This window comes from Prionailurus viverrinus, chromosome B3 (assembly GCF_022837055.1).
Source record: "Prionailurus viverrinus isolate Anna chromosome B3, UM_Priviv_1.0, whole genome shotgun sequence".
Lineage (NCBI taxonomy): Eukaryota > Metazoa > Chordata > Mammalia > Carnivora > Felidae > Prionailurus > Prionailurus viverrinus.
The window spans coordinates 114,726,404-114,753,051 of record NC_062566.1 but is presented as its reverse complement, the minus strand read 5'-3'; the positions used below and the strand labels follow the sequence as shown (position 1 = coordinate 114,753,051).

The 26,648-nt window shown below is 39.2% G+C and overlaps 2 protein-coding genes across 10 annotated transcripts in view; both read right to left on the bottom strand.

Moving 5' to 3' along the window:
• Positions 1–1,284, bottom strand: part of ZNF410 (zinc finger protein 410) — a 50,826-nt gene extending 49,542 nt beyond the window's left edge. For all 4 annotated transcript variants that reach the window (XM_047864730.1, XM_047864732.1, XM_047864731.1 and 1 more), the window contains exon 1: positions 1,128–1,284. The gene's annotated coding sequence lies outside the window, so the exon portion shown is untranslated. The remainder of the gene's footprint in view (positions 1–1,127) is intronic.
• On the bottom strand, positions 410–26,648 carry PTGR2 (prostaglandin reductase 2). Of its 6 annotated transcripts, XM_047864754.1 has the most exons (10): positions 26,560–26,648; positions 23,136–23,219; positions 20,462–20,580; positions 13,110–13,301; positions 10,163–10,333; positions 9,209–9,418; positions 7,683–7,804; positions 6,314–6,401; positions 4,674–4,713; positions 3,529–3,745 (listed from the first exon to the last, which is right to left on the bottom strand). In XM_047864754.1, exons 2-10 carry the CDS (start codon positions 23,170–23,172, stop codon positions 3,669–3,671), a joined length of 1,056 nt encoding a protein of 351 aa, XP_047720710.1. In that variant the 5' UTR covers positions 23,173–23,219; positions 26,560–26,648; the 3' UTR covers positions 3,529–3,668. The 6 variants fall into 6 exon arrangements, 5 of the variants coding, with proteins under 5 accessions (XP_047720712.1, XP_047720710.1, XP_047720713.1 ...); XM_047864756.1 differs by lacking the exons at positions 3,529–3,745; positions 6,314–6,401 and adding an exon at positions 410–428 and having other exon boundaries at positions 4,699–4,713; XM_047864757.1 differs by lacking the exon at positions 9,209–9,418.

Genomic DNA, 26,648 nt, shown 5'->3' with positions numbered 1-26,648 from the left:
AGGTGTCTACATGTATAACTTTCTCATTGGTTAAAGTGGTTGAACTTATTCATTCTACTCTCATTAACTGAGTATTATGCTTTGCACAAACTAAGCATTCAGGAAATACCCGCTGAATAAATAGGTAAGCCTCTTCATTTACAAAGAAGGGGGGAAAAAGGTAGAGATTAAGTAACTTGCCAAAAACCAGACATCTACTTAAATGCAGAATTTTTAAAAATTAGAACCTAAATCTTCGGTTTAGCTGACTTTACTCTGTCCATACTAAGTAAGATAAAACAGGTGAAATTTCTCACTCCCTAACAACAAAATGCCACCGGCTTTATTTCAAAAATGTTTCTTCTATTCACTTCGCAAATATGTTGCATTGACCCGTGCGCCAAAGTGAAGAAGCACAAATTCTTAAGTCCCAAGTTAGTAATGTTTAACTTCCAAATGGTGCCTAAATGCATTTCAAAGCCTCATGAGCAAGTGGGATAAACTTCAACAGCCGAACTGCATTCTTTTCTCTGAAGAAACGTCGGAGGAGAAATTAAACCTTGGAATGCCTACAAGGCTGTAAACACCCACAGCCCACAGCCTCGCCTTGAAATGACAGGCGAAGGAGAAGCTAGCAGCCAAAGCCCCTCAGAGCGGGCAGCCTTCCTTCTTCGAGACCCAGAAAGTAAGTGGACGTATGAAAGAAGGGGTAGCTCTGGACTGAAATACCGAAGGCAGAGTCTCCTCGGCATCCTCTTTGCCCCACCGCAACGGCCTTAGTGTAAGGCCCCGAAGCCCGCGGGCAGGGCTCGACTGCGGGTGCAGTCCAGAAGCCCCCGCCCTAGGGACTCGCTGACTCTAGCTTTCTCAGGACCGTCTTGTTCCCAAGCCCCGGCCCCCAAAACCAAGCAAATGAGCCGAAACACCGGCCCCAAAACGCCTCGAGGGGAAGGGCCGAAGCCGTAGGGCTTCAGACCGGCCGCTCCCGGGCCCGCCAGATAAGGGAGGGGTGCCCAAGGGGGGGGGCGGTTTCCCTGTCCTCTCCTGAGTCGAACTCGGCCCGAGCCCCCGAGGGACCGGTACTGGCTCCCTCCCTCTCGGCGACCACCTAGCTGTGCGGCTGTGGCCTGGCCCAGCCCGGAGCTCACCTCCCCGTCCCGGGCAGCCTGCTAGCCGTCAGTCGGTCCCGAATTCCGTCCACACACAGCGTCTTCCGGCTCCCGCCGGAAGCAGCGGCAGCGCGGGACAGGAAGTTTGGCCGGCCCCCAAGGCTCACACCCACTCGCCGCCCCAGGCTGGACAGCTGCCGCCCCGCGTGGGGGTCTCCCCAAGGCGTTGATGGAGGCCTGGGGCCGGGCTGTCCGCGCCGGGCTGAGCCCCCGGACGCCAGGAGGTCTCTCGCTTCCTATTCATTCCCGACATTGGGGCCCCGTGGTCTACGAAACCCGAGAAATGGGGTCAGTTCGTGCCAGCCGTGACGTCACTGCTTCCTTGCAGCAACAGAAGGGGTAGTTTTTCCTGTCAGCTGAGACCAGAATTAGTTACGACGGAGGCAAGCGAGGAAGAGAGCCCTACTTAAACATTTATCAGTGAAGAGGATCTCAAAGCTTCACTGACTGAGAAGGGAACTTGCAGAATCAGATTCTGCATTGCATACGGGACGGGGTAAGAATTGAGACTCAGGTGTATAACTTTTTTGGTAATATGAATTCTCCAGAGTCTGGGTTCCCTGTGTTGGGATGGAAAGAGCTCTCGGATATCCACACCGCGGACTAGAACACTTGAGTTCCAGGCTGGATGCCACCACGTGTTAGAGCTTAATGGGGTTGACAGACTTTTCAAATTCTTAATTTTTGAATACTTGCTGTGTGCCAAAGGACGAGGAACTCAAGATCGTGGCAGTGGGAATTAAAGGAGTTCTCTAAGAAGGGTATTCTCAAGGTTAAACACAAGCCTTGATTTTATAACAGGTATCTGAATGGGTGAGAGAGTAGTAGTTTGGGTGCACAAACGATGGTGATTTAAAAACAAAGTAGAAACATGTAAGAGAAAGGTAATTCCACTTTAGATAAACAGAGTTTATCCCAGGTGTCACAAGGATATTTTACTTGGAGGTCCCCAGCTCAAGTAAAAGGTCAGAAATAGAGGTGTAGATTTGGGAGTTATCAACATACAGACCTTTCTGGAGACAAAACAGTCCAGGAAAGGTATATAAAACAAGAAAGAGAACACTGAGGTCAACTGGAGTGATTGATTACTAACAAAATTTCAATCCACTTTCTACAAATGTTATAGACAAAAGTATATTGCAGGGTGTAAACAGGTGACCATAAACCAGCACAACACTTAGAAAAATATCCTCGATTTTATTCTTGTAAATGGTTGATTAAATTAATGAAACAAACCCTCTTATTTAGAGGTTCATTAATAGATCTTGAAACTCATGTTCAGAACCATTTGTTAATTTGTTCAGTCAGTCCTGTCATTTTCTTTTAAGTCCTGTCATTTGCTAAAACTGTCTTTGTTGTCTTAATCTTTCTAATCACCTAGGACTTCAAGTGATGTTTATATCTATTTGCCCTCGAAATCTTTACACTATGTGACAGTGTGTGCCTGCTAACCTAAAACAAACATGCTTTCGTCAATATGAGTTTTTAGACTATACAGTAAATTATTTAGCAAAACACAAATAGATCATCCTCTAGTAAAACTACTGTCTCCATCGACCTAACTGACCTCAGTTATTTATCTTCTCAACACAAAGCCTCTGCTCTGTATCCTAAAAACTGCTCCACAAGCTCTGGATTCCCCCAAAACCCCTACACACACACTGCCATCTCCATCTCCACATGGAAAGCCCATCCCAATTCTATTCTTACACCAAATTACAGTTCAAGAGTTATGTAAAGCATTTCCAGGTCAACGTATATTTACAATGTGTCTTCTCAAGCATTCTATATATATTTCTTTTAATGTGAGAGAAAGAGAGGGAGAGAGAGAATCCCAAACAGGCTCCACGCTGTCAGCACACGATGCTGACACAGGGCTACATCTTATGAACCGGGAGATCGTGACCTGGGCCAAAATCAAGAGTCATATGCTTAATCGACTGAGCTACCCAGGCACCCCTCAAGCATTCTATTTTAAGTGAAAGTTATTAACTATAAAAATCTGTTTATTTTGTATGATCTGCTAAAGAGTTATATCAAATCTCTATGGGTTTCAGACTGTCTAATCAAAACATCATATGTAATATTGGTAAAGGAAAGAAAAATATGTCATGTTGACTTCAGTCTATTATTGTAAATAGTCATGTTGGATACAGAGAACATATATGATATTGAAGATAAAGGAAAAAATGTTATCCAACTAGAAAATATTACCTATGATCACATTTTCAAATCAAAAGCTATCTGTACTCGGGGCACCTGGCTGGCTCAGTCAGTTAAGCATCCGACTTCAGCTCAGGTCCTGATCTCATGGCTTGTGGGTTTGAGCCCTGCGTTGATTCTGTGTCCCCCTCTCTCTCTGCCCCTCCCCACTCACACTCTGTCTCTATCTCTCAAAAATCAACATAAAAAAAAAAAGCTATCTGTAGTCTAAGATTTTTTTTTGTGAAATATCTTAAAAATCTTTGAGTAAAATGGAAAGAAATCTGTGTATTTCCTTGATGAAGATGCTTATACATATTACAAAGAGGTTTCTTCTGAAATGCAAACTATCTGCTTTCCGATGTTACCTCCTGTCATCATGGACTGGAATGCAACTAGAAAGAAAACAAACAAACTAGGTTATATGAAAACCTAAATGTCACTATCATACATGTTTATCAGTAGGTCCAACACATCCAATTAATTTGAATAATTTCTTCAATTATTTTAATATTAACTATAGAAGGAAATTTTCATGAAGAGAACCTCAAGTGAAATATTGGCAAAGCCACTAAACTAACTCAATTTACATCTTAAAAATGTGTTTTTACCCAAACTAGAAATGTTTAATTGGTATCTACCTCAGTGTTCACTGTTTATAGAATCTGAAGACTAGAAGCAAATAAGTATGTGGATAAAATGCCAGCACAAACAATTTTTCAGTTACTATTAAAAATAATAGAAATCTAACCATAAAGTTTTACTAAGTAAAATATGCATCTGTTATGCCAGGAAAATGAGTAAATTTAAGTTGTTTAGTAAACATATTGACCAAATGTATTAAATATTTTTTCCTAAAAAGGTAAAAAAAAAAAACAAAAAACAGTTTGATCTAATCTCTTTCATTTTAAACAGACAAAAGAATGTTGAAATCTGTGTATGTTAGGGAAAAAAAAAAACCCTAAATATTGAAAATCTGTTTAATATAATCTTATGATGTCTTAGAACGATTCAATCTGAAAAAGTTACCTAGAAGGTAAATGACTTTTGTGATACTTGTATTTTTTTCATAACTTGTTTCAAAACCAAAGAAATACTTATTTGATGACTTGAAATGTGAAAACAATACTTTCTTAAATACCATTAAGCTGAACTTTAATGGAGTTTGATTAACATATTTAAGTAAACCTGCAGGATGGGTTTACAGGAAAGAAATAAATGATTTAAAAAGAAAAAAAAAACGAGGGAAGTAGAAGTAAAGGAAAAAAGGGAATATTTGTGCTAAGCTCATGCATATGATACATAAACCTACATTCATCTTACCTCCCATGTTTTCCAATCCATTTACCACAGTCTCTTTAATCTGTAAGTCAAAATAACCAAATATAGTATTCTTTAGACTTCATCATGTCTATTTAAATTTTTTTTTTTCAAAGTTTTTATTTATTTTTGGGACAGAGAGAGACAGAGCATGAACGGGCGAGGGGCAGAGAGAGAGGGAGACACAGAATTGGAAACAGGCTCCAGGCTCCGAGCCATCAGCCCAGAGCCCGACGCGGGGCTCGAACTCACGGACCGCGAGATCGTGACCTGGCTGAAGTCGGACGCTTAACCGACTGCGCCACCCAGGCGCCCCTCATCATGTCTATTTAAAGTTGACCATTTGAACAACACGGGTTTGAACTGTGCAGGTCCATTTATACACAGATTTTTTTTTCAATAAATAAGTACTGTAAATGTATTTTCTCTTCCTTGTAACTTACTTAATAACATTTTTTCTTTAGCTTACTGTATTGTAAGAATACAGTACAAATTACATATAACATACAAAATATGTGTTAGTCAACTGTTTATGTTATCAGTAAGGCTTCTGGTCAATAGTAGGCTACTCGTAGTTTTGGGGGAGTCAAAAGATACATGGGATTTTCAACTGCATGGAGGGTGTCAACACCCTTAACCCCTGAGGTGTTCAAGGTCAACTGTAATATTCTCCATGTTGGCAAAGGGCAGTAATACTATTTAGCACTTTCTGTCTAAAAATAGATATTCTTCATTTCATGGACATAGCACAGAAGTTTCCTATTGAAAGATTTTTAAAAATAAAATCTTCCTAAAAAAATAAAATCCTCTTTTCCCATTGTCTAATCTTCAATTGGCAACATCACAAGCTATCCCCTCTTTTCAGAAAACAAAGTATATAAACATAAGCACACGCACATGTAACTTTGCCTGTCATTTGCAAGTTTCAAGAACATCCCAGGTCAGTGCCTCTAGACCCCAGATGAATAACTCCTGATTTTCAGCCAGCAACCAAGAAATATATCAGGCTATCAGGGAGGGCAGAAAAGAAGTATAGTGGTGGTGAGATAGGGGTACAGGGAGGTGCTTAAAAGATTTTGAGGAAGCACAGCTTCTAGGGACACCCGGCTGGCTCTGTTGGTTAAGCTACCAATTTTGTCTCAGATCATTATCTAGTGGTTTGTGAGTTTGAGCCCTGCATCAGGCTCTCTGCTGTCAGCATGGACCCTGCTTTGGATCTTCTGTCCTCCTCTCTCTCTCCTCTCTCTCTCTCTCTCTCTCTCTCTTTCTGTCAAAATAAATAATAAACTTTAAGGAAAAGAAAGAAAAAAAGCACAGCTTCTAACACATAGTAGCATTCCATAAATATTTGTTAAATTAGTGAATATTAAAATTTGAAAAAAACACACCTTTCTATCTTGTATTGTAATCTAAGAAAAGTAAAGGTTAATAAAATTTTAGATAAAGCGACTGACAGTAGAGGGTTTCTCAATTAGGAAGTTATACTCACCTGAGAGTAAACTTAATTTACAATATTCAGTGCAATTTTGTAGGAATTCCTATTACAAAGCTAATATGTTCACTATAATAAATTCAAATAACACAAAAGTATATAATTATGTCAATATCAATGATATTGATAAAAGAATAGAGGCAAGTTCTACCTTTAGCTTTCCTTCTTTAAACCACTGACTCAGCTGTAGAATGCCAGACTCAAATTTGTCCTTATAGTTTAACACCAGAAATCTTTCTCTGTAGTTGGGAAGAAAAGGATAATGATCAGAGACTATGGAGGGTGAAAGAGCTCAAAATCAAATCATTCCAGAACTCTAATATTTGTTAGTCTTTCAAACATCAGGACTTAATCACACAGAATCAGGCCAGATACAGTTTTAGGTGTAGTTACATGTGTAAGTGTAGCGGGCTTCTATTGTTTGGTCTGGCTAGCATTAAAACCCTGTTTGGTAATTAGCACTGTGATTTTACTTTGTGGGTAATATCCTTTCCCCACTCTCCTGTGACCAAAGCCAGGCCAGTCGGAGCCAGTATCAGCTTTGATAAAACTGAGAGGAAGAGAGCTTTCTCTTTTTGCTTGGGTTACTAACTTGGTAACATGTAAGACTAGAGATAACAGTCATCCTCTTGATCTGCTGCAAGAGAAGAGCTTGCAAAGGAACAGAGCCAACCCAAAAGAAAGCACAGCCCAAAGGTAGAGAAAAGCTTGGTGATGCCACTATCCAAACCTTATGTCCAGCCAATACTAATACCGGACTGCTCAGAAACGTGAGCCAATAAATTACCTTTGCACTTACGCCAATGTGAGTTGAGTTTCTATCACTTGGGGAAAAAAAGACTTGCGAAAAATTGATAGAACCGATATGTTTTTTAGAAAATTTTTTGCCAGGGGGCGCCTGGGTGGCTCAGTCAGTTAAGCGTCCTACTTCAGCTCAGGTCATGATTTTGCAGTCTGTGGGTTTGAGCCCCGTGAAGGGCTCTGTACCGACAGCTCGGAGCCTGGAGCCTGCTTCTGATTCTGTGTCTCCCTCTCTGTCTACCCCTCCCCTGCTCATGTTCTGTCTCTGTCTCTCAAAAATAAATGTGAAAAAAAAAAAAAGTTTTTTTGCCAGGACTCTAGTTAACAAAAACCTAAACACTGAAAAAAATGTCCATTTTCAAGTTTTACTTAATAAGGAAGAATTATAGGGGCGCCTGGGTGGCGCAGTCGGTTAAGCGTCCGACTTCAGCCAGGTCACGATCTCGCGGTCCGTGAGTTCGAGCCCCGCGTCGGGCTCTGGGCTGATGGCTCGGAGCCTGGAGCCTGTTTCCGATTCTGTGTCTCCCTCTCTCTCTCTGCCCCTCCCCTGTTCATGCTCTGTCTCTCTCTGTCCCAAAAATAAATAAACGTTGAAAAAAAAAAATTTTAAAAAAAAAATAATAAGGAAGAATTATATATGAAAAACACTACCATTTCATATACATCTATGATCTTTAAACTCATGAATCTGGTAATAAGGGGAAAAGGGTGGTCCATACCTTGTGATGTTTCTTTCTTTTTGGATTGCTTCTACAGCAGGGGGTAGTGGAGGAGGATAAGGCACATCTTTGTTGTACTGAGAAATCTGACCACACAGGATGATATGGCTGTTCTGATTCATCTGTTCAGGAAAAATTGATGATTATACCCTAAGATATATGCCTTTCCTATGTTTACTGATTTTATGGCTGCCTCAGCGAAAGCCTCCTTGACTATTGTAATTTAATCCTTCGGTGCCAATTAATTGATTTTGCTTTGAAGATTTACTCCTTATATGTATTTAAGAGTTTTAATTAGCTAGGAAACCAGTCCCTTCCAAAGGAACAGAGGTAATTGAGAGTTTGGTAATGCACAAAAGAATTACACCGGTATCATCATTGTTGTTGCTACTGGTAGTAGCAGCAGTAAAGTATTTCCTTGGATTTAAATAATTTAACCTTCGGGTGCCTGGCTCAGTGGGTTAAGCGTCCACCTTCAGCTCCAGTCATGATCTCACGGTCCGTGAGTTCGAGCCCCACGTCATGCTCTGTGCTGAGAGCTCAGAGCCTGGAGCCTGCTTCTGATTCTGTGTCTCCCACTCTCTCTGCCCCTCCCCAACTCATGCTCTGTCTCTCTCACTCTCAAAAATGAATAAATGTTAAGAGAATTTTTAAATAATTTAACCTCAACTGCAATATATATATATGTGTGTGTGTGTGTGTGTGTGTGTGTGTGTGTGTGTGTGTGTGTATACAGAGTAAAGGACAATGCTGTGTTAATAGCTAATGTTGATATTTTATAACATTGTCAATAAAAATATGTAAATAACTGGGGCGCCTGGGTGGCTCAGTTTCGGCTCAGGTCATGATCTCGCGGTCCGTGAGTTCGAGCCCCGCGTCGGGCCCTGTGCTGACAGCTCAGAGCCTGGAGCCTGCTTCAGATTCTGTGTCTCCCTCTCTCTGACCCTCCCCCGTTCATGCTCTGTCTCTCTCTGTCTCAAAAGTAAATAAACGTTAAAAAAAATTTTTTTTAAAAATATGTAAATAACTATAATCTATGAAAATCGTTTCCCTACCCAAAGTCAGAGGCCATGGCTGTGAGTGAGTTAGTTGATGAGGAATTAGGGTCAAAACTTCACCACTTGAACAATACAACTGTAATTTTTTTTTTTAAGATTTTATCTTTAAGTAATCTCTAACACCCAATGTGGGGCTAGAACTCACAATCCCAAAATCAAGAATCCTGTGCCCGACCAACCAAGCCAGCTAGGCACACCTCCCTACAACTATAACTCTTGATAAAAATAAATTGCAGGTGAAAAATACAATACTGCTATCAAAGAACTGAAATTGATGCTCATATGCAAATCTGCAAGCAAACGGAAGTTGTTGTCAGCAAGCTCTTCTGCATCACTAAATTACAATACTGACCATTAACATTATTTCTCACAATAAACCCTACAATTCTATAGGTTTTTTTCGGTATCAGGTGAAAAGCACAGCAAACAAAATATAGCATTCAAATTTGTAACAAATTGGCAAACAACCTGACTTATCACTATATCACTGATGTCACCACCAACATTGTCAAAGTAAACATCCACTCCAGCTGGACAAAATTCACGGAGCTGTTCTGCCACATTCCCCTTTTTATAATTAATTGCAGCATCAAAGCCCAGTTCTGAGGTCAGAAGGTGGCACTTCTCCTGTGTTCCACAAATTCCCACCACTCTGGAACAGCCCATCAAATGGCCAATCTAGGGGGGAGATTTTAAAAAAGTAAACAACTTTCCGTTGCTACATTTAAGTGTAAAAATGTGAGTATACAAGATATCACAAGTATATGAGCGTGTTCATCACAATTTAGGTTAGATTACAGGAATTTGGCTAAAAGTAATTTGAAACCAAAAGAATTAAGACCAGATATAATGCCACTGCTAAAAAACAAATTAAGATTGACTAAAATCAGACTTAGTCTGAATGTTAAAATCTCACAATTTAAAGCTGATTTCATAAAAGAAGTAGACTCAAAACATCACTAACTTGCAATTCAATATTTCTCAGGCCTATGATAAAATATTTTGTTTCAATAAAAACTGTTAGTCATAAAACAATATACTTTAAAATTCTATTATAATCTTTACTGTATTTCTAGAACCCAGTAAGTGCTCTCTTATTTGAAGATTCCTTTTAAAAATATGAGTTTGTCTTTTAATTCATGTCATGAAATTCCAGATAGGTACTCTATGGGTTTCTTCCTTATATTGATTAGAGCAATGCTCTAGCATTTACCATGTCTATTTCTGGTTAACAGAGAACAAAATACAAAAATCTACATTTTCCATATCGTTATGAAGAGAGTCTAAGCAAGTAATAACATCATTCCTACCAGAAATATATAAAATAATATTATAAATTTGTTCAGTTTTATATTTTAAATTATATACATGTATCCATAAATTCAAGTTTTTAGAAAATCAAATAGTTCTCAGAAAGTTTACCTGCCCAGCCAAGGATCCACAAGCACCAGCAGCCCCACTAACAACCATTGTCTGATTAGATCCAGCAGTTATATGACCTTTCTCCTGTATCCCAATCAAGGAAGTCAAACCAGGCATACCTATAGCTCCAAGAAAGTATGAAAGGTGTCCATTCGCAAGTTGTGGGTCTACCTAAAATAAAACATCTAACTTTAAAAAATAATACTAGAAATTCCTATTTTAAATCAACAAGGCAGAGAAAAACCTGTTATGGATTGAGTTGTGTTCCCCCAGATTCTGATGTTGAGACCTACCCCTTAATATAACTATATTTGGACACAGGGCCTTTAAGGAGATAATCATGGTTAAATGAGGTCATCAGGGAGGGGCCCTAATCCAACAGAACTTGCATCCTTATGAGAAAAGGAAGAGACACCAGAGGTCTTTCTCTGCACGTACACAGAAGAAAGGCTAATGCCCTGTGAGGACACAGCACAAAGGCAGCCAACTACAAGTCAGGAAGAAAGACTTCACTACAAACCAAATTTTCCATCACCTAGATCTCAGACTGTGAGAAAATAAATTTCTGTCATTTAAGCCCCCAGTCTATGGTATTTTGTAATGGCATTCCAAGCAGATTTTAATAAACAACCTGATATGGTTTCTAGAACAGTGAACCATTCTTCAGTCTTGTGAAAATTCTATAATTTACTTGTACAAAGTAAAAAATAAGTATTACTTCTCTTTATAGTAAAAAACAAAAACTTTAAAGAATTCTACATGAAAGACATCATTCTTTCTTATCAATGCCACCAAGTATATTTAAAAAAAGAAAGAAAGAAACACTTAAGGGGAAAACACTAGGCAAAGTAGGAAGGTTTTAAAACCTCTGAGCAATTCCAAGGGGCCTGGGTGGCTCAGTCAGTTGGGCATCTGGCTCTTGATTTCAGCTTATATCATGATCTCATGGTTCGTGAGATAGAGCCCCTGCTTTGGGCTCTGGGTTGTCAGTGCGGATCCTGCTTGGGATTCTCTTGCTCACTCTCTCAAAAATACGTAAAGAAGCTTTTTCAAAGAAAGAAGATTCACCACATTAATTTGATTTGTAGTTAAACTGCCATAAACAAAATGGCAATTTGTATTCATCAGTCTTAAACGGCTGTCAGATCTAGTGTGTACATAAAGGCAATCAAGGTATTAAAGTCAACAATACTTAGGTCTACAGTACACAAAAATATATCATGTAGGTAATATTTATTAGTAAATCCAATATAGAAACTTTGGGAGTCAGGTTTGTGTTTAGCAAATATCCTTTCTCCATCCCTTCTGAATTCCTTTTCATTTCTAATAACTGTGCTGAAAGCATTCTGAAGCTCTCCCCAGCTGCCCCATTTCCCTCCATAGTAAAATGACGGGGAAAAACCAGAACCTGCTGAATATTTCTTCCTGCTAAGAAGTTTCTTGTTAAATATATTTTACTGGTATCATTAAGTTGAAAACTATTGTATAACATCTCCCACATATCGTTTGTATTTTAACAGTCACCTTTAACTGATTATAATAAAATATATTTTACTGGTATCATTAAGTTGAAAACTATTGTATAACATCTCCCACATATCGTTTGTATTTTAACAGTCACCTTTAACTGATTATAAGAATTCATAATAACAGGGCTGCCCAGGTGGCTCAGATGGCTAGGTATCCAAGTCTTGATTTCAGTTCAGGTCATGATCTCATGCATGGTTCGTGAGATCTCTCTCCTCACCCCCCTCGCACCCTCTCTCTCTCTCTCAAAATAAAAAACTTAAAAAAAAAAAAGAATTTCTAGGGGGCACCTGGGTGGCGCAGTCGGTTAAGCGTCCGACTTCAGCCAGGTCACGATCTCGCGGTCCGGGAGTTCGAGCCCCGCGTCAGGCTCTGGGCTGATGGCTCAGAGCCTGGAGCCTGTTTCCGATTCTGTGTCTCCCTCTCTCTCTGCCCCTCCCCCGTTCATGCTCTGTCTCTCTCTGTCCCAAAAATAAATAAACGTTGAAAAAAAAAATTAAAAAAAAATTTCTAATAATGAAAAATACTAAAATTTTATAAAGCTTTTTGGAAAGCGTTAGTCATATTTATCATAGCACTTAATTTCCACATTCAGTTGTGAAAGAGCTACTATTTTCATCTTGCACATGAGGAAACTAAGGTTCAGAGACATAAAATAACTTCCCTGATGACATAAATTGGGTTGCATTACATGAAGCTGCCAGGTTTTATAGGTCAATACAGACAAGTATTGGTAATTTCACATAATTCAACTAACAACAGACACTGAACTCAGGACTTTTGATACAAAATGGAATTTTAAGCACAAACCAAATGAGTTTAAGTCAAATGGCAATTTTGTAGGAAACTTTAAAGCATACAACTATAAGAGCACTTCTGGCTCCCTTGGTATAAATTATTTTTTGATGCTTACAATTCAGGTGTTATTTTATATATGTAAAATTCAAGAAATAAATTAAATATGAAAAACAACACTATTCACTAATAATCTAAGAACTGTCATATAGTTATGGCCAACAGTGGAAAAGAAACAAAGGTTTTCCACATTTTAGCAGCCATCTAAAAGAAAATGTATGCTTTTATTTTTTTTTCCCTGATAACACACTGAACCGAATGCCAAATGCACAATGATTTATAGGGAGGGGAAGACCCAGATAGTAGAACCTTGGATTGTGAGTAACTTGTTCTGCGAGTGTTCCACAAGACAAGTAAACATTTCTAAAAAATTTTATTTGACTTGATAAACGAGCGATGTCTTGCAACAGGAGTACTTCATGAAGTCAAATGTCACACGATCACAACTAAGCCAACGATTCTTGAAATTCCCTTTGATATACGACTGCTATGGATTACAAGCCTGTTTCTGGAACGAATTATGCTCACAAACCAAGGTTTTACTGTACCGTATATTATACATCACCTTCTCAAGGCTGTTTCCATTCAGAATAACCTTGGTTTGCCAGGGCCAAAAGAAAGAAGTCACAAAATCGCCTTTAGTAAAATGTACGTGTTTGCTTTCTTCTACAATCCCAATACCTCCACCATCAACCACTTGAGACAGCTGCCAAGGTGTTATATAATCACTGCCAGTGTCTTCATTCATTCTGCAACGCTAAAAGAAGAAAATGTTGATGAGGATAATTCTGCCTGATAATACCGGCCAGTTTGTTAATTTATCGGGTGACTAAAAGAAAGGTATATAGTCGGTAATGTTAAGTAAAGTGTTAAACAAATTAAATTTATCTTAATTTCTATCTTCTTTTCAGTTATTCTTTATCTTTAAAAAAAATGTATCCCCTCTCTAACAAGTAAAGAAGTATAATTAGAGGGGCGCCTGGGTGGCTTAGTCCATTAAGAATCTGACTTTAGCTCAGGTCATGATCTTGCAGTCCATGGGTTTGAGCCCCACATCGGGCTCTGTGCTGACAGCTCAGAGCCTGGAGCCTGCTTCAGATTCTGCCTCTCTCTCTCTCTGTCCTTCCCCTGCTTGCACTCTCTCTCTCTCTCTCAAAAAAGAAATAAACATCAAAATTTATTTTATTATTTTTAATTTTTTTTTAACGATTATTCATTTTTGAGAGACAGAGTGCGAGTGGGGGAGGGGAAGAGAGAGACAGAGACACAGAATCCAAAGCAGGCTCCAGGCTCCAAGCTGTCAGTACAGCCCGATGCAGGGCTTGAACTCACTGACCAAGAGATCATGACCTGAGATGAAGTCGAACGCTTAACCAACTGAGCCACCCAGGTGTCCCCGCCCCCAAAATTTTTTAAAATAAATTTAAAAAATAAGTACAATTAGAAAGGACTTTAAGTATGGTCTAATATCAGATTGTGGTAATGGTTAAACAACTGTGTAAACAGACTAAAAACCGCCGAATTGTACACTTTATTTTTTGAAAATGTATTTATTTAGTAATCTCTACATCCAAACTGGGGCTCAAACTCATGGCCCTGAGATCGGGAGTTATATGCTCTTTTTGGGGCACCTGTGTGGCTCAGTCGGTTAAGTGTCCAGAGCCTCTGTCAGCACAGAGCCCACTTAAGATCCTCTGTCTCCCTCTCTTTCTGCCCCTCCCCCACTCGTGAGTGTGTACGTGCACACACACACTCACTCTCTCTCTCAAACATTTAAAAAAAAAAAAAGAGTCACATGCTCTTCCAACTGAGCCAGCCAGGCACCCTGAATTGTATAGTTTAAATGTATAAATTGTATGATATGTGATAATATTCCAACAAAGCTGTTAAAATTTTTAAACAAATTTAATATTACATTATGCTAGCAAAAATAATGTGTCAATGGTTTCAGTGGATTGTGGTGCATTAGCTACACTTAACATGTTGCTGTTATAAAACTGTCCAATTTTTATAGAAAGCAAACTACCAACATAGAGACTGTAATATTATTCATTTATTTTGGCCTAGCAATTCTGCTTCCCCAATGGAAATAACCCAAAAGAAATGAAACAATTTTTACACGGTTGTTCATCACAGCTTCAGGCCAAGCCCTACATCATACCCCATAACTTTGGGTGGATGTTCTCTTCTACTACAAAGGCAAAATGTCACAATGGCACCACATCTTTCCATGGGAATAGAGCTAAAGATTTCTCTGGGAAGTAATCAAGGCTCTCTTCCTCTCTGTGGCTCACTCTTGCCCACTTATGAAAGCCAAGACGTAGAGGCCTACAGTGTGGTCCAGGAGATAGAAAAGATAGACGGCTCCTTGACTATGTGGGTTCAGTTCACCGGGGTAAATGACCAAACAGGGAATTGAGGGAGAAGCTTCTATGAGAATATACTAACTACACTTCTGCTAGTGTGCCCCTCCAAGTATTCTTGGAAAGCAAGTGCAGCAGCCACTGAATACTGCCGGACCAAGGACCTGACTCTTAAATAAGGCTAACAGAGAAAGTACAAACAGTAATTCTCTATAGGTAAGCAAATGATGTCAACACAATAGAATGTTATATAACCACCAAAATAATATTTGGACTCGTTTGTCATATGAAAATATACATAAAGTCACTTAAATATAAAATAAAAAGAGTATAATACATTAAATATAACCATGGAAAATACTGTGTAAACATGGGGATTAAAATGAGTTATGAATTTGGATACGTTCTTTTTTTTTTTTTTAAGAACAATGTCTAGTAAAAAGAACCAAAATTATTTTCTTCTCTCCTTCCTTTAATCAATACTTAATAAACGCCATGCCAGTCACTGGAAATACAGTGACAAATAAGACCTCTGTCTTCATAAGTTTACTTTTTATTAGGGAAGACAGGCATCTAAGAACTACACAGATCATTCTTCATTACAACCGGAAGAAATGCTGAAGATCAAGGTACTTTTTTGAGAAAATATAACAGAGAAGACGAGTCTGAGGGTGTAAGGCGACTTATCAAAGCAAATCTTTTTAATGCAGGCTTTAAGAGAGTAATAGGGACTGGGCAGGTAACAGGAAAGGAGCGGGAGGGAGACAGAGGGACAACACGTATAAAGGCTTGTTTTAATTGTACTCAGGATTTTGTTGTAGTCAGGTATGGAAGAACAACAGACACAGAGACACCTGCCTTGAAAGAAGTTTAAAGTGCCTGGGTGGCTCAGTTGGTTAAGCATCTGACTTCGGTCACGATGCTCAGGTCATGATCTCACAGTTCATGAGTTACAGCCCCGCTTCGGGTGAGCTCGAGCCCTGCACTGGGTGAGCCCCACTTCCCCCACTCTCTCTCCCTCCTCCTCTCTCTCTCTGCCCCTTGTGGGATTCTCTTTCTCTCTCTGCTCCTCACTCATTTGCACCCTCTCTCTCAAAAAAAAAAATAAATAAAAAACAAAAATACAAGTATTATAAAAAAGAAGAGAGTTTATTACTTACAAGTCCCAAGAGGAGGAGCACACCATACCACACAGGGCCACAGGGGGAAGCACCAGAGTTAGGAAGAAAAAACAGCAACAGAAGAGCATGGCCCAGAGTCTTTATTATGGTTTCAGGGGGAAGAAATGGACAAGACAGGGTAGGGAAATTTGAGTAAGTTTAGGAGGAGACAGCTTGAATAATTTCAGTGGGATCTGGCTTAGAGGGGTGGTCCCTAGTTGTCTGGTACCAGGCCCTGGCGTGATTTGGGGCAGGGAAAATCACCTGTGTGAGTTAGATGAAGGAGGCAGTTTGGTGTGTTCCAGGCAAGTTGTTTGTTATCTCTAAAATATGCTGGGAGGAGCTGTCTCTCCAGGAATAGGAAAGCTCCTAAGATATGAAAGCATTAAAAAATACAGCAAAGGAAAAACATGATCAATATAAGGTTTGAGCAAAAAAGGCACCGGTGTGTTACACAAGAAAGAGGCCCAGTGAGGCCAGCATCCCAGAGGAAGAAGTAAAATAGGATATAGCAAGGCTGGGCAGGCAAACAGCGACCAGACTATGTAGCATCTTAGACCATGCCCAAAATGTTAGTCTTTATCTCAAGACTAAAAGAAAGCCATTAGACATAAAGGTGACGTGATTAGTTGTTATTATACAACTACCATTTCTGGCTGCAGTGTGGAAGACAGTCTAAGGGGGCGAAGAGTGTTTGCAAGGATACTCCATTAGGAGAAAAAGAAACAATGATGACTCAGACTGAATACACGTCCTTGAAGTTTACTGAGAAGTGGACTGAACTGAGATGTACTTAGGAAGGAGGATCCACAGGACCTGAGACTGACGTACAGAATGAACACAGAGAACGAAGAGACAGTCTCAAGAAAAACTCAGTGCTTTGTAGCATGAAATGAGTGGACAGAGGAGCTATATACTCCCCTGGAGGAAAAAGAGGTTTTTTGTTGTTATTTTGAAGTTGGGGGTGTTTAGAAGTGAAGATCATGAATCCAGTTCATGTCATAATCTTAATTGTTTCATCATCTCTCCACCCCTAAAATCCTTGGGTCATGAATTTATCTCACTATAAGTCTCTTAGAGGGAATTCTGCTGAACAGGAAGTTTGTTCCAACTTCGAGAATCCTGTGAAAAACACATCCTTTCTGCTTGTTTTCAACTATTCCTTTTTGACTGTTCTGTTTCATTTTTAAAACCCTTCTATCCCTGAACCTTGGTTTTATTTTGGTAAATTGTGTTCTCTTAATTTACTTTGTATTTATTATCCTGGACTTAAGTGATACACTTTACATTTTGTTCATCAGGGCATATGTAATCCTTAGATGCCCTGAGCTATGTCTTATTTATACATTGAAGTGTTGAAGTCTTAAGAACTCCACACCAATCATCATCAAGAATTGACTCTGAATACTAAATAGTGCACTGCCATTTTTCTCCTGAATTTGTGGTAATTATTCTCCTCATGTGATTTGCTCAGCACAGTCTAGAGTACTGAGGCTGATAACCTGACTGAGCTTGTCTTGGCTTCCACTGAAAGGTGGAGCATCTTTAGATCTATGGGAAATCAATGCCCTAATTTATCCCTCAGTATCTATTTGTCTTTTGTCTCTTTAGAATGTTCTAGACCAGTCACCACTTCATTCCCCTAGCCCATAAAGAAAAATTTCTTGCTACCCTGGGAAGAATTTTGAATGAAGTCGTCAAACTGTTTTCCGTGGTAAGCATAATCAACTATGACTGGTGTTACTTGAAGACAGAGCCTGAATTACACTCCTGGATCAGAGGGAAGAGGAGCCTTCCCAAGGCTACAACTACCCTGGCAGAAAATTGGTATTGCCAATTGGGTCTCCACTGTAAATGAAGCCTGAGAAGAGGTCAGCCAGGATTTTCTCTGTGCCCTACCAGGGCACTCTAAAAGCCAAAAGCAGGAAGCAAGCATATGTACAAGAACAGTAATATATAAAGAGATTCTAAATTGATTATTTGTCCCTTTGCCCAACTTTTCACAGGCTAATATAGACAAACTTTCTGCATATCAGCCATTATTATCTTTTATTTCTATCGCAAATTTGTCTAAGTTTGCCATGGATCTTTTGATTTCGTACATCCTGTTTTATTATGTTTTACAAAATACAATGTTTTTAAAAATAGGTCTATTTATCAATCATGTTCTTTCCTATTAGCTGGGTTTGCTGTCATTCTTACAAAGTCTTTCCCCAACATCATTCAATTGTTTACCCATGTTTTTTCTAAAAATTTTTATAGTTTCACTTAAAAAATTTTTTTTATTATCTGTTGGAATTTATTCTGGTTGAGCTAAGAATGTAATTTTTGCCCCAAAGTACATAGTCAACTAACTGATCCAACCCAGTTGGATTGAATAAGCTATCCTGATTTTCTTTTAACTTTTTTTTACATAAATAAAGACTCAAAGGAAGCTGTAAAACTAGTACAAAGAACAGAAATTAATGAAATAGACAACAGGAAAACAATACAGAAAAATCAACAAAACCAAAAGTTGGTCCTTTGAAAAATTAACAAAATTGACATAGTTTTCGCTAAACTGAAGCTTATTTTAGCTTATTGTTTATTAAGAGAAAAATAAACAAGACTTAAATTACTAAAATCAGGAATAAAAGAAAGGGCATTACTACCTATCTTTCAGAAAAAAAAAAAAGGATTACAAGGAAATACTAAGAACCGATGGCAATAGATTACACAACTTAGATGAAATGGGCAAATTCCCAGAAAAACACAAACTACAAAAGCCAACTCAAAAAGGAATAGAAAAGCCTAGTAGACCTACAACAAATAAAGACATTGAATTAGTCATTTAAAAACTCTCCAAAAAGAAAAACCCAGGCCAGATAGCTTTACTGGTGAATTCTACCAATCGTTGAAAGAAGAATACCAATTCTTCACAAACTCTTCCAAAAACAGATGAGGAGGGAACACTTCCCAACCCATTCTGAGGCCCAGAGTACCCTGATACCAAAATCAGGCAAACACATCACAAGGAAACAATAGATGATGAATATAGTCTCACAGCTTTATGGATGCAAAAAACCTCAAGAAAATAGTAGCAAACTAAATCCAACAACGTATCAAAGGAAACACACCAGGACCAAGAATGCAAGACGGATTTAACATCTGAAAATTAATTAATATAACAAACCATAAATAGACTAAAAAACAAAGACCACATGATCATCTCAATAGAAGCAGAAAATGCACATGACAAAATCTAAAACTGCTTCTGGGGGGAGAGAATAATGGGGATTTTATTATTTAAAGGGCAGAGTTTCTGTTTAGGATGATGAAAAAGTACTGGATATGGAAAGTGTGTAACAGCTGCACAACACCGAATGCTCTTAATGCCACTGAATTATACACTTAAAAATGGTTAAAATGGCATACTGTTAGATCTGTTTTATCACAATAAAAAAAACCCAACACCTCTTTATGATAAATATACTCAACAAATCAGAAACCAAACCAGGAATAAGACGAAATCTCCTCAACCTGACAAAGGGCATCTACATCCCACATATTTAATGGTGAAAGATTGAATGCTTTCCCCCTAAGATCAAGAACAAGACAAAGATGTTCACTCTCACCGCTTCTATATAACAATGTACTAGAGGTTCGAATCAGGCAGGCAAATAACATAAAAAGCATTCATACAGGAAAAGAATAAAAAACTATCTCTCTCTTTTTTAATGTTTATTTACTTATTTGGGGGGGGGGGGGGCACGAGCACATGCACGAGCAGGGGAGGGGCACAGAGAAAGGGAGAGAAAGAGAATCCCAAGCAGACTCCACGCGGAACCAGATGTGGGGCTCAAACTCACGACCATGAGATCATGACCTGAGCCAAAATCAAGAGCTGGTTGCTTAACCAACTGAGCCACCCCGGTGCCCCCAAATCTATCTGTCTTTATAGAGACTAAGTCCATGTGCCTAAGGGCTTCTCAACTGTAGTCCTTCACAATATCTTTCAATAAATCTTCTTTATCTAAAAATAGCGTAAGTGAGTCTGTTCCTTCAAAAAGAAACCAACTAGAATAAAGGTCTTATTCAGAGCCTGCCTTGTAAACTAGATCAATCTGAGAGAACTTCCAAGCCTAATTCACTATGTTATTTACAACCAGGAAGTGATCTGGACATTTGAAAGAATCGGATTAACATGTACTACTATGATGAAAACATTTCTTCTACAACATTCCTCCACAACACAAGTGAATAAAAACAAAGACAACCTGTAATTCCCAGGCATCAAGATATAATTGCTCAAATTATTTATTAATCATGAGGATTGCACAATGAAATTCAGATGCAACATAAAAAATATGAAAATACAATTAATCTTCACCAAGTCACAAAATCCTGATTCTTACCATGTAAGGATCCACAGAAAGATAAAGAGTTCTCACTTGTACTTGTCCTTCATTGATATTATCTGGTAAATTTACTTCTTCTATTCGGAAATTTTCTGCCACTGGATTACCATTTTTTCCTAAAATATTAAGGAAAATATAAAATCAAAAAGTCACTTTCTTATGTAATTATTTCTCTTTTTTTAAATGTATGTCCTTGTGATTTTTTTTTTTACTGTTTATTTATTTTTGAGAGAGAGAAACAGACACACAGAGCGTGAGTAGGGGAGGGACAGAGAGGGAGACAGAATCCAAAGCAGGCTCCAGGCTCTGCACTCACAGCAGAGAGCCAGATGCAGGGCTCGGACTCACAAGCCATGAGATCATGACGTGAGCCAAAGTGTATTTATTATTCTTTAAAAGGTAACTCTAGGATTCAGAGAACTCCCTTTTAATACAGACATGAATACATCTATATTGTTCTGTAATTTTTCTGTAACTCAGCATAAATTCTTCAAATAGTTTCAGTTGCTCTTTATCTTCTCCAAGAAGCTCCTATAAAATATTGCCATCAACTTCAAAATTCCTTTTTAAAGATTATTACAGGTAAATCACCTCATCTGTTTTAAAATTGTAAGATTTCAAAAAGTAAAAACTCACAGCCATCTTTTTTAATTATGAAAATCAAATTTTACAACATAACAGAAACATATCAGCCAAAATAAATAGTTATGTAAACTTTCCTTCCTCATCTTAAGAAGAAATGGAAACTGGAATGTAATTTTTAAAATTTTTTTACAGAGAAAAAGTACGAGTGGGGAAGAGGCAGAGATAGAGGGAGACAGAGAGAAAATCCCAAGCAGGCCCCATGATGCCAGCATAGAGCCTGACACAGGGCTCAAACTCACAATATGTGAGATCATGACCTAAGCAAAAATCAAGAGTTGGATGCTTAACTGAGCCACCAGATGCCCTCTCTTTTTTTTTTTTTTTTTTGAGAGAGAGAGAGAGCGTGTGCAAATGGAGCAGAGGGAGAGAGAAGGATAATCCCAAGCAGCTCCACACTCAGCACTGAGCCTGACTCTGGGCTCGACCCCATGACCCTAGAATCAGGACCTGAGCTGAAATCAAGAGTAGGACAATCAACCGACTGAGCCACCCAGGCACCCCATAATTTTTTTTTTCCAAAATAAAATTTAACTTTATGAGATGACTCCGAATGTACTAGTGTCTTAGGAAAGTTTGATATGGGCCCGTGTCTGTATGTGACAGTGTTACATAGAATGGGACTCAAATGTCCAATTTGCTCATCAAATTTTTTTTGGTCAAAGCCATTTCCCAAATCCAATTTTAGATAGGTTATGTAGGAGAGTCAGAAGCTTCACTTTAATGCGATTTCTCTCCAAATGCGATATGCTGAATGAGGGAGAAGAGACCTAGCCCCAGCTTCTCTCATCTCCCATCAGGGTCAGGTGGCAGGCAGGGATTGTCTTGCTGCTAAGTTCTGCAGGAGGGGCTGCGTGCAGGCTGTTATCACTGGGCATCCCAGCTGAGGCCACCAGCATTCAGATAGGCATAGGCAGGCATTTGTGGACAAGGGATGCTGCAAGGTTACGAAAGCAACACCACAGGCGGAGATGGGGCTTGAGCTGGAGGGGCCCATGAGGATGAATGTAATTTTTTTAAAAAGTAAAGCCTTGGGGTGCCTGGCTGGCTCAGTTGGTGGAGAATGTGATTCTTGACCTCAGGGTTGTGAGTTCAAGCCCCAGGTTGGGTGTGGAGCCTACTTTAAAATAAAGTCTTGAAAATTAGGAAATTAGAAAATTTAAAATATAGAAAGAAAAATTTGTAAGCAGAAAATGTCATCGAAGTGTATTCTTACTCAGTTATGTTAACATAAGCAAACTTCCTATTGATTGAGTCATCAAATGTCTAAGGTGGAAAAAGAATAAACACTTTAATCTAACATCTCACTTTTCTAAAATGGAAGTCAGAAAAGGTAAGGGGCTGGGGGGAAGAAGGTAAGTGATTTTTCTAAGCCACACGGTGAGTAAACAGTAAAACCAAAGCAGCATGGGCCCAAACCTCTCAGGTTATTTTCAGACCTAAGTTTCTATGATTCAGGTTAGATGTCAGCACAGACATAGGTCAGTGTTTTTCACATAGAACAGAAAGACAAATTTTAAGAATCAACAATACATACTGCAAGTAAAAAACAAAAGCCGTTATATTTGTACTGTAATATTTTTTAAGTTTATTTATTTTGAGAAAGAGAGAGTCCAAGTGGGGGCAGAGAAAGAGCAGGGAGAGAGAGAGAGAGAAACAGACAGAGAATCCCAAGCAGGCTCTACACTGTCAGCACAGACCCCAATGCAGGGCTCGATCTCATGACCGTGAAATCATGACTTGAGCCAAAATCAAGAGTCAAGATGCTTAACCAAATGAGTCACCCAGGTGCCCTGGGTAATATAGCATTTTAAGTACAATAATTCTAAAATACCTTTTTTCTTCAACAGATAGCCTTGATAAGTGATCACTTAAAAAACTGAATACTATATTATTTAAAGAGTTTCTTCCAATATCTCTACTAGGGTTAATATCTTCCTACCTTAATTTACCACATTAACTATTACTTTTTGTTCCTTCATTTTCACTAATAATTATCAAAGACCAGGTCTTTGATACAAATACATACCAGGTCGGGAATTCAATACCACTCTTTGTATAATCATCACCTTGCTGCACAGTGGTCTCACAAGACTTCTGTATAGAGCAACTCCTATAAACAGAAAAGTTTTTAAATCACAAAGTTTTAAAATAGTCAAGAATTAACAAAAAGAAAGCACACTTATGATTCCGAACAAGGAGAGGAAAAAACCATCTTTGGGATCCAGAAAAGATGTAGTCTCCTGCCAGAGTTGGCCTCGTAAAGCAAATATGCAAAGAAAGACTAAATCTAATTACAATTTTTGACTGATAGGAACAAGATCAAAAGACTGAGTAAGACAAATGTTTTTGGCTTCATAATTCAGGCACATTCATTTTTATACCGTCCTGATTAAGCCTCCTACTGTGACTTGATTAAAAGAAAACATGATATATTCCTCCAGAGCTAGAAGTTAATCTAGTAGCAAAACAAAAACACTAGCTGTTTGAGATGTAACCAAATGTTCAACAATTCTTTTATTCATTGGTCAAAATGGAAATTACTTTAGTAGTTTTATTTATACAAAAGCAAAACATCAGTGGTAGCTGGCTCAGTCAGAAGAGCATGCAACTCTTGACCTTGGGGATGTGAGTTTGAGCTCCATGTTGAGTGGAGGGATTAAAAAAAAGAAAGAAAGAAAGAAAACTTAAAAAAAAAAAAAGGTAAAACATTAAAAGCATTTTTAAATTCTCACCTTATAGGAAATTCTGAAATACAAAATAGCCAAAGAAGTAAAGGATCAGCTTATTCTGGGCTTACAATTTAAGCTAATGAAAGAAGCAAAATGAAATTCTGGTGTTGGCACTGTATCTCCTCATCTTCTATTAAGTATTATTATCCCCATTTTACAGATTTTATTTCATGCCATTGAATGCTGAAGAAACATTTGTTGCTAAATTCCTTTGTCTATGTAATGTCCTTTGATTGCTTCTTCAGGGTGTCATTTACCTCATTCTTCTATCCCCACCCTTCCACCCCACCCCCACCCCCGCCTCCCTATCCTTGACTGGTAGTTAGATCTAGAGATTCGATTTAGACACAGGTTCAATTTTTTTAAGCAAGAATCTTTAAAGATGTTACTGTGTGCATCCTATCCCCTCACATCAAGAAGTCCAAAATGTCTTGTAGGGCTAAACATATTTTTAAAAGGAAATTTTCTACTGAATCACCTTGTGTGTAAATTATGGAAGAATTAAAAAGCAAAATTTTCCATTTGATGCTGGGTCCAAAGATAACTGCCCCAGAGAGGTTATTAACAGCATCATAATTTTCAATCAAAGGAATTCTTCCCAAATAAGTTTCATATTTTGCCCTCTTCTCTGATTACTTTCTATGTGTGCTTTCTCTAAAATATGCACACTGTAGATTTGTCCAAATACTTTTTATCAGCATGAAAAGCACACCACTAAATTTCTCTCCCTCTGTATTAAATTAGAAATTTTTCGGGGCGCCTGGGTGGCGCAGTCGGTTAAGCGTCCGACTTCAGCCAGGTCATGATCTCGCGGTCCGTGAGTTCGAGCCCCACGTCGGGCTCTGGGCTGATGGCTCAGAGCCTGGAGCCTGTTTCCGATTCTGTGTCTCCCTCTCTCTCTGCCCCTCCCCCGTTCATGCTCTGTCTCTCTCTGTCCCAAAAATAAATAAACGTTGAAAAAAAAAATTTAAAAAAAAAAAAAAATTAGAAATTTTTCAACTGTCAAACACTAGATTTAACTAAGGTAAGATAATTGCACAATATCCCTTGAGAGCACAACAAACAACACATTTAAAGGATAAAGAATTGATTTGGTTACAAAATTAAAATCCTAAAATATGACACACCAAGTTCTAGATCTGAGAGGACAGGCGGTGGTGGTGTTAAATGCATCCCCAGTGAAGGAGTAGGGAGGACACTCAACTCTTTTTTGACTGATGTTAAGCGTACCATATTTGGTTGCTATGATATTAAATGGATTCCCAATTAGTGATAAGTAATATCCCAAAATAACACCAAATCAATGGTCAACTGAAAAATTCACTCCGGTGCTGCTCATAAAGACTGTGTTATCTGAGAATCTCCCTTGTAGCTTAGCATTAGAAAAGAGCACTGAACTAGGTAGAGCAGAGGACACGTCCTGGTTCTAATCACGTGGGATCTTAGGAAAGGCACTTCTCTCAGCAGGTTCTCTGAATGTGACTAAGTGCCAGGAACGGGGCTAAAGTTTTTATAATCATTGTCTCGAACCCCTTCTACCCAACAACCCTATGAGGATGGTACTGTCATCTGTCCCCATTTTTCTAGATGGAGAAAAGGAAGAGACAGGTCGAAGACCTTGCCCAAAAGAAAGACCAGAACCCACACTCAAACACAACACATAACCATTTCCATAACACGAGCTTCCTAACATGTTTAAAACAAACAAACAACTCTTCCCCATCCTGATCTTGTTCAATTATTCTGCCCAAATGGCTCTGCAGACCCCGGCCTTGTTATAAAAGGTGGAAATCTCTGGGATTTCCTCCACTCTTGCCGGCCTGTCGCTCCCTTTCCTTTGACTCTTCTGGTTTCCTCCTTCCTCTGCCCAAGTCTAACAGGTTGGGAGATTCCTGCCTGGCTCTTCCCTTCTCCCACTGGCCTCACCTTCCTCTCTGGCTCCCACTACCAACCACTCACATGGACATTACTAAATATCTGCATCTACAGCCCAAATTTCAAACTGGCTTCCCAGATTGCAAGTGCCAAAGGGACAGGGATTTGTGTCTGTTTGTTCAATGATTCATGTTCACCCTCTGGCACATGGCAGGTGCTCAATAAATATTTATTAAATGAACCTCCCAGATGCACCTTAAACACAATTACGTGCAAACTTAAGGTTGCTTACACCCAACATTAAAAAACAACAACAACCAAAAACGAACAAACAAAAGACCTGCCCCCGTTTCTTCTAGAGCATTCCCTAACCTAGTTGTGGTAGGGTCCCCCCTCCCTAAGGAAAAAAAAAAAAAACAACCCTCAAGGTAACCTGGCTATGCGCGTAGGTGACCACAACCCTCATGACCTTGTAACATGAGACCACTTAATCAGACAGCATGTTTGTATCTATCACCACATGTGGGAGATTAAAAAAGTAGAAAATATGTAAAAAATTACACCGGGTGGCATTCGGAGCTCAGCTCTTCGGGTACGAGCCCAACTGAGCAGTGCCGGCAGGAATAAAGTTGCTTCCTGTTAAGAAAAGCCGTGGTGTCACGACTCTCTATGCGAGAACCCTGCTACATAGTGACCTAGGCAATAATGCCAGCCTCGTGGCAGCTCCGAGAGGAAGAGTGGAAGTCACCCCGGTTCCTAGATCCTCCCTCACCCGGAAGACCCAACTCAGCCTCGGGCTTGGCTGACCCAGCAGCCCCGGCGCCGGGCCCGTCTCGCGTCACTCACCAGCAGCTGCTCGAGAGGAAACCGCCCGCTTTTCAGAGCTTGCGAACTGCAGGCAGCGAGACCTCTGTCCTCCCACCCCACCACGCAGG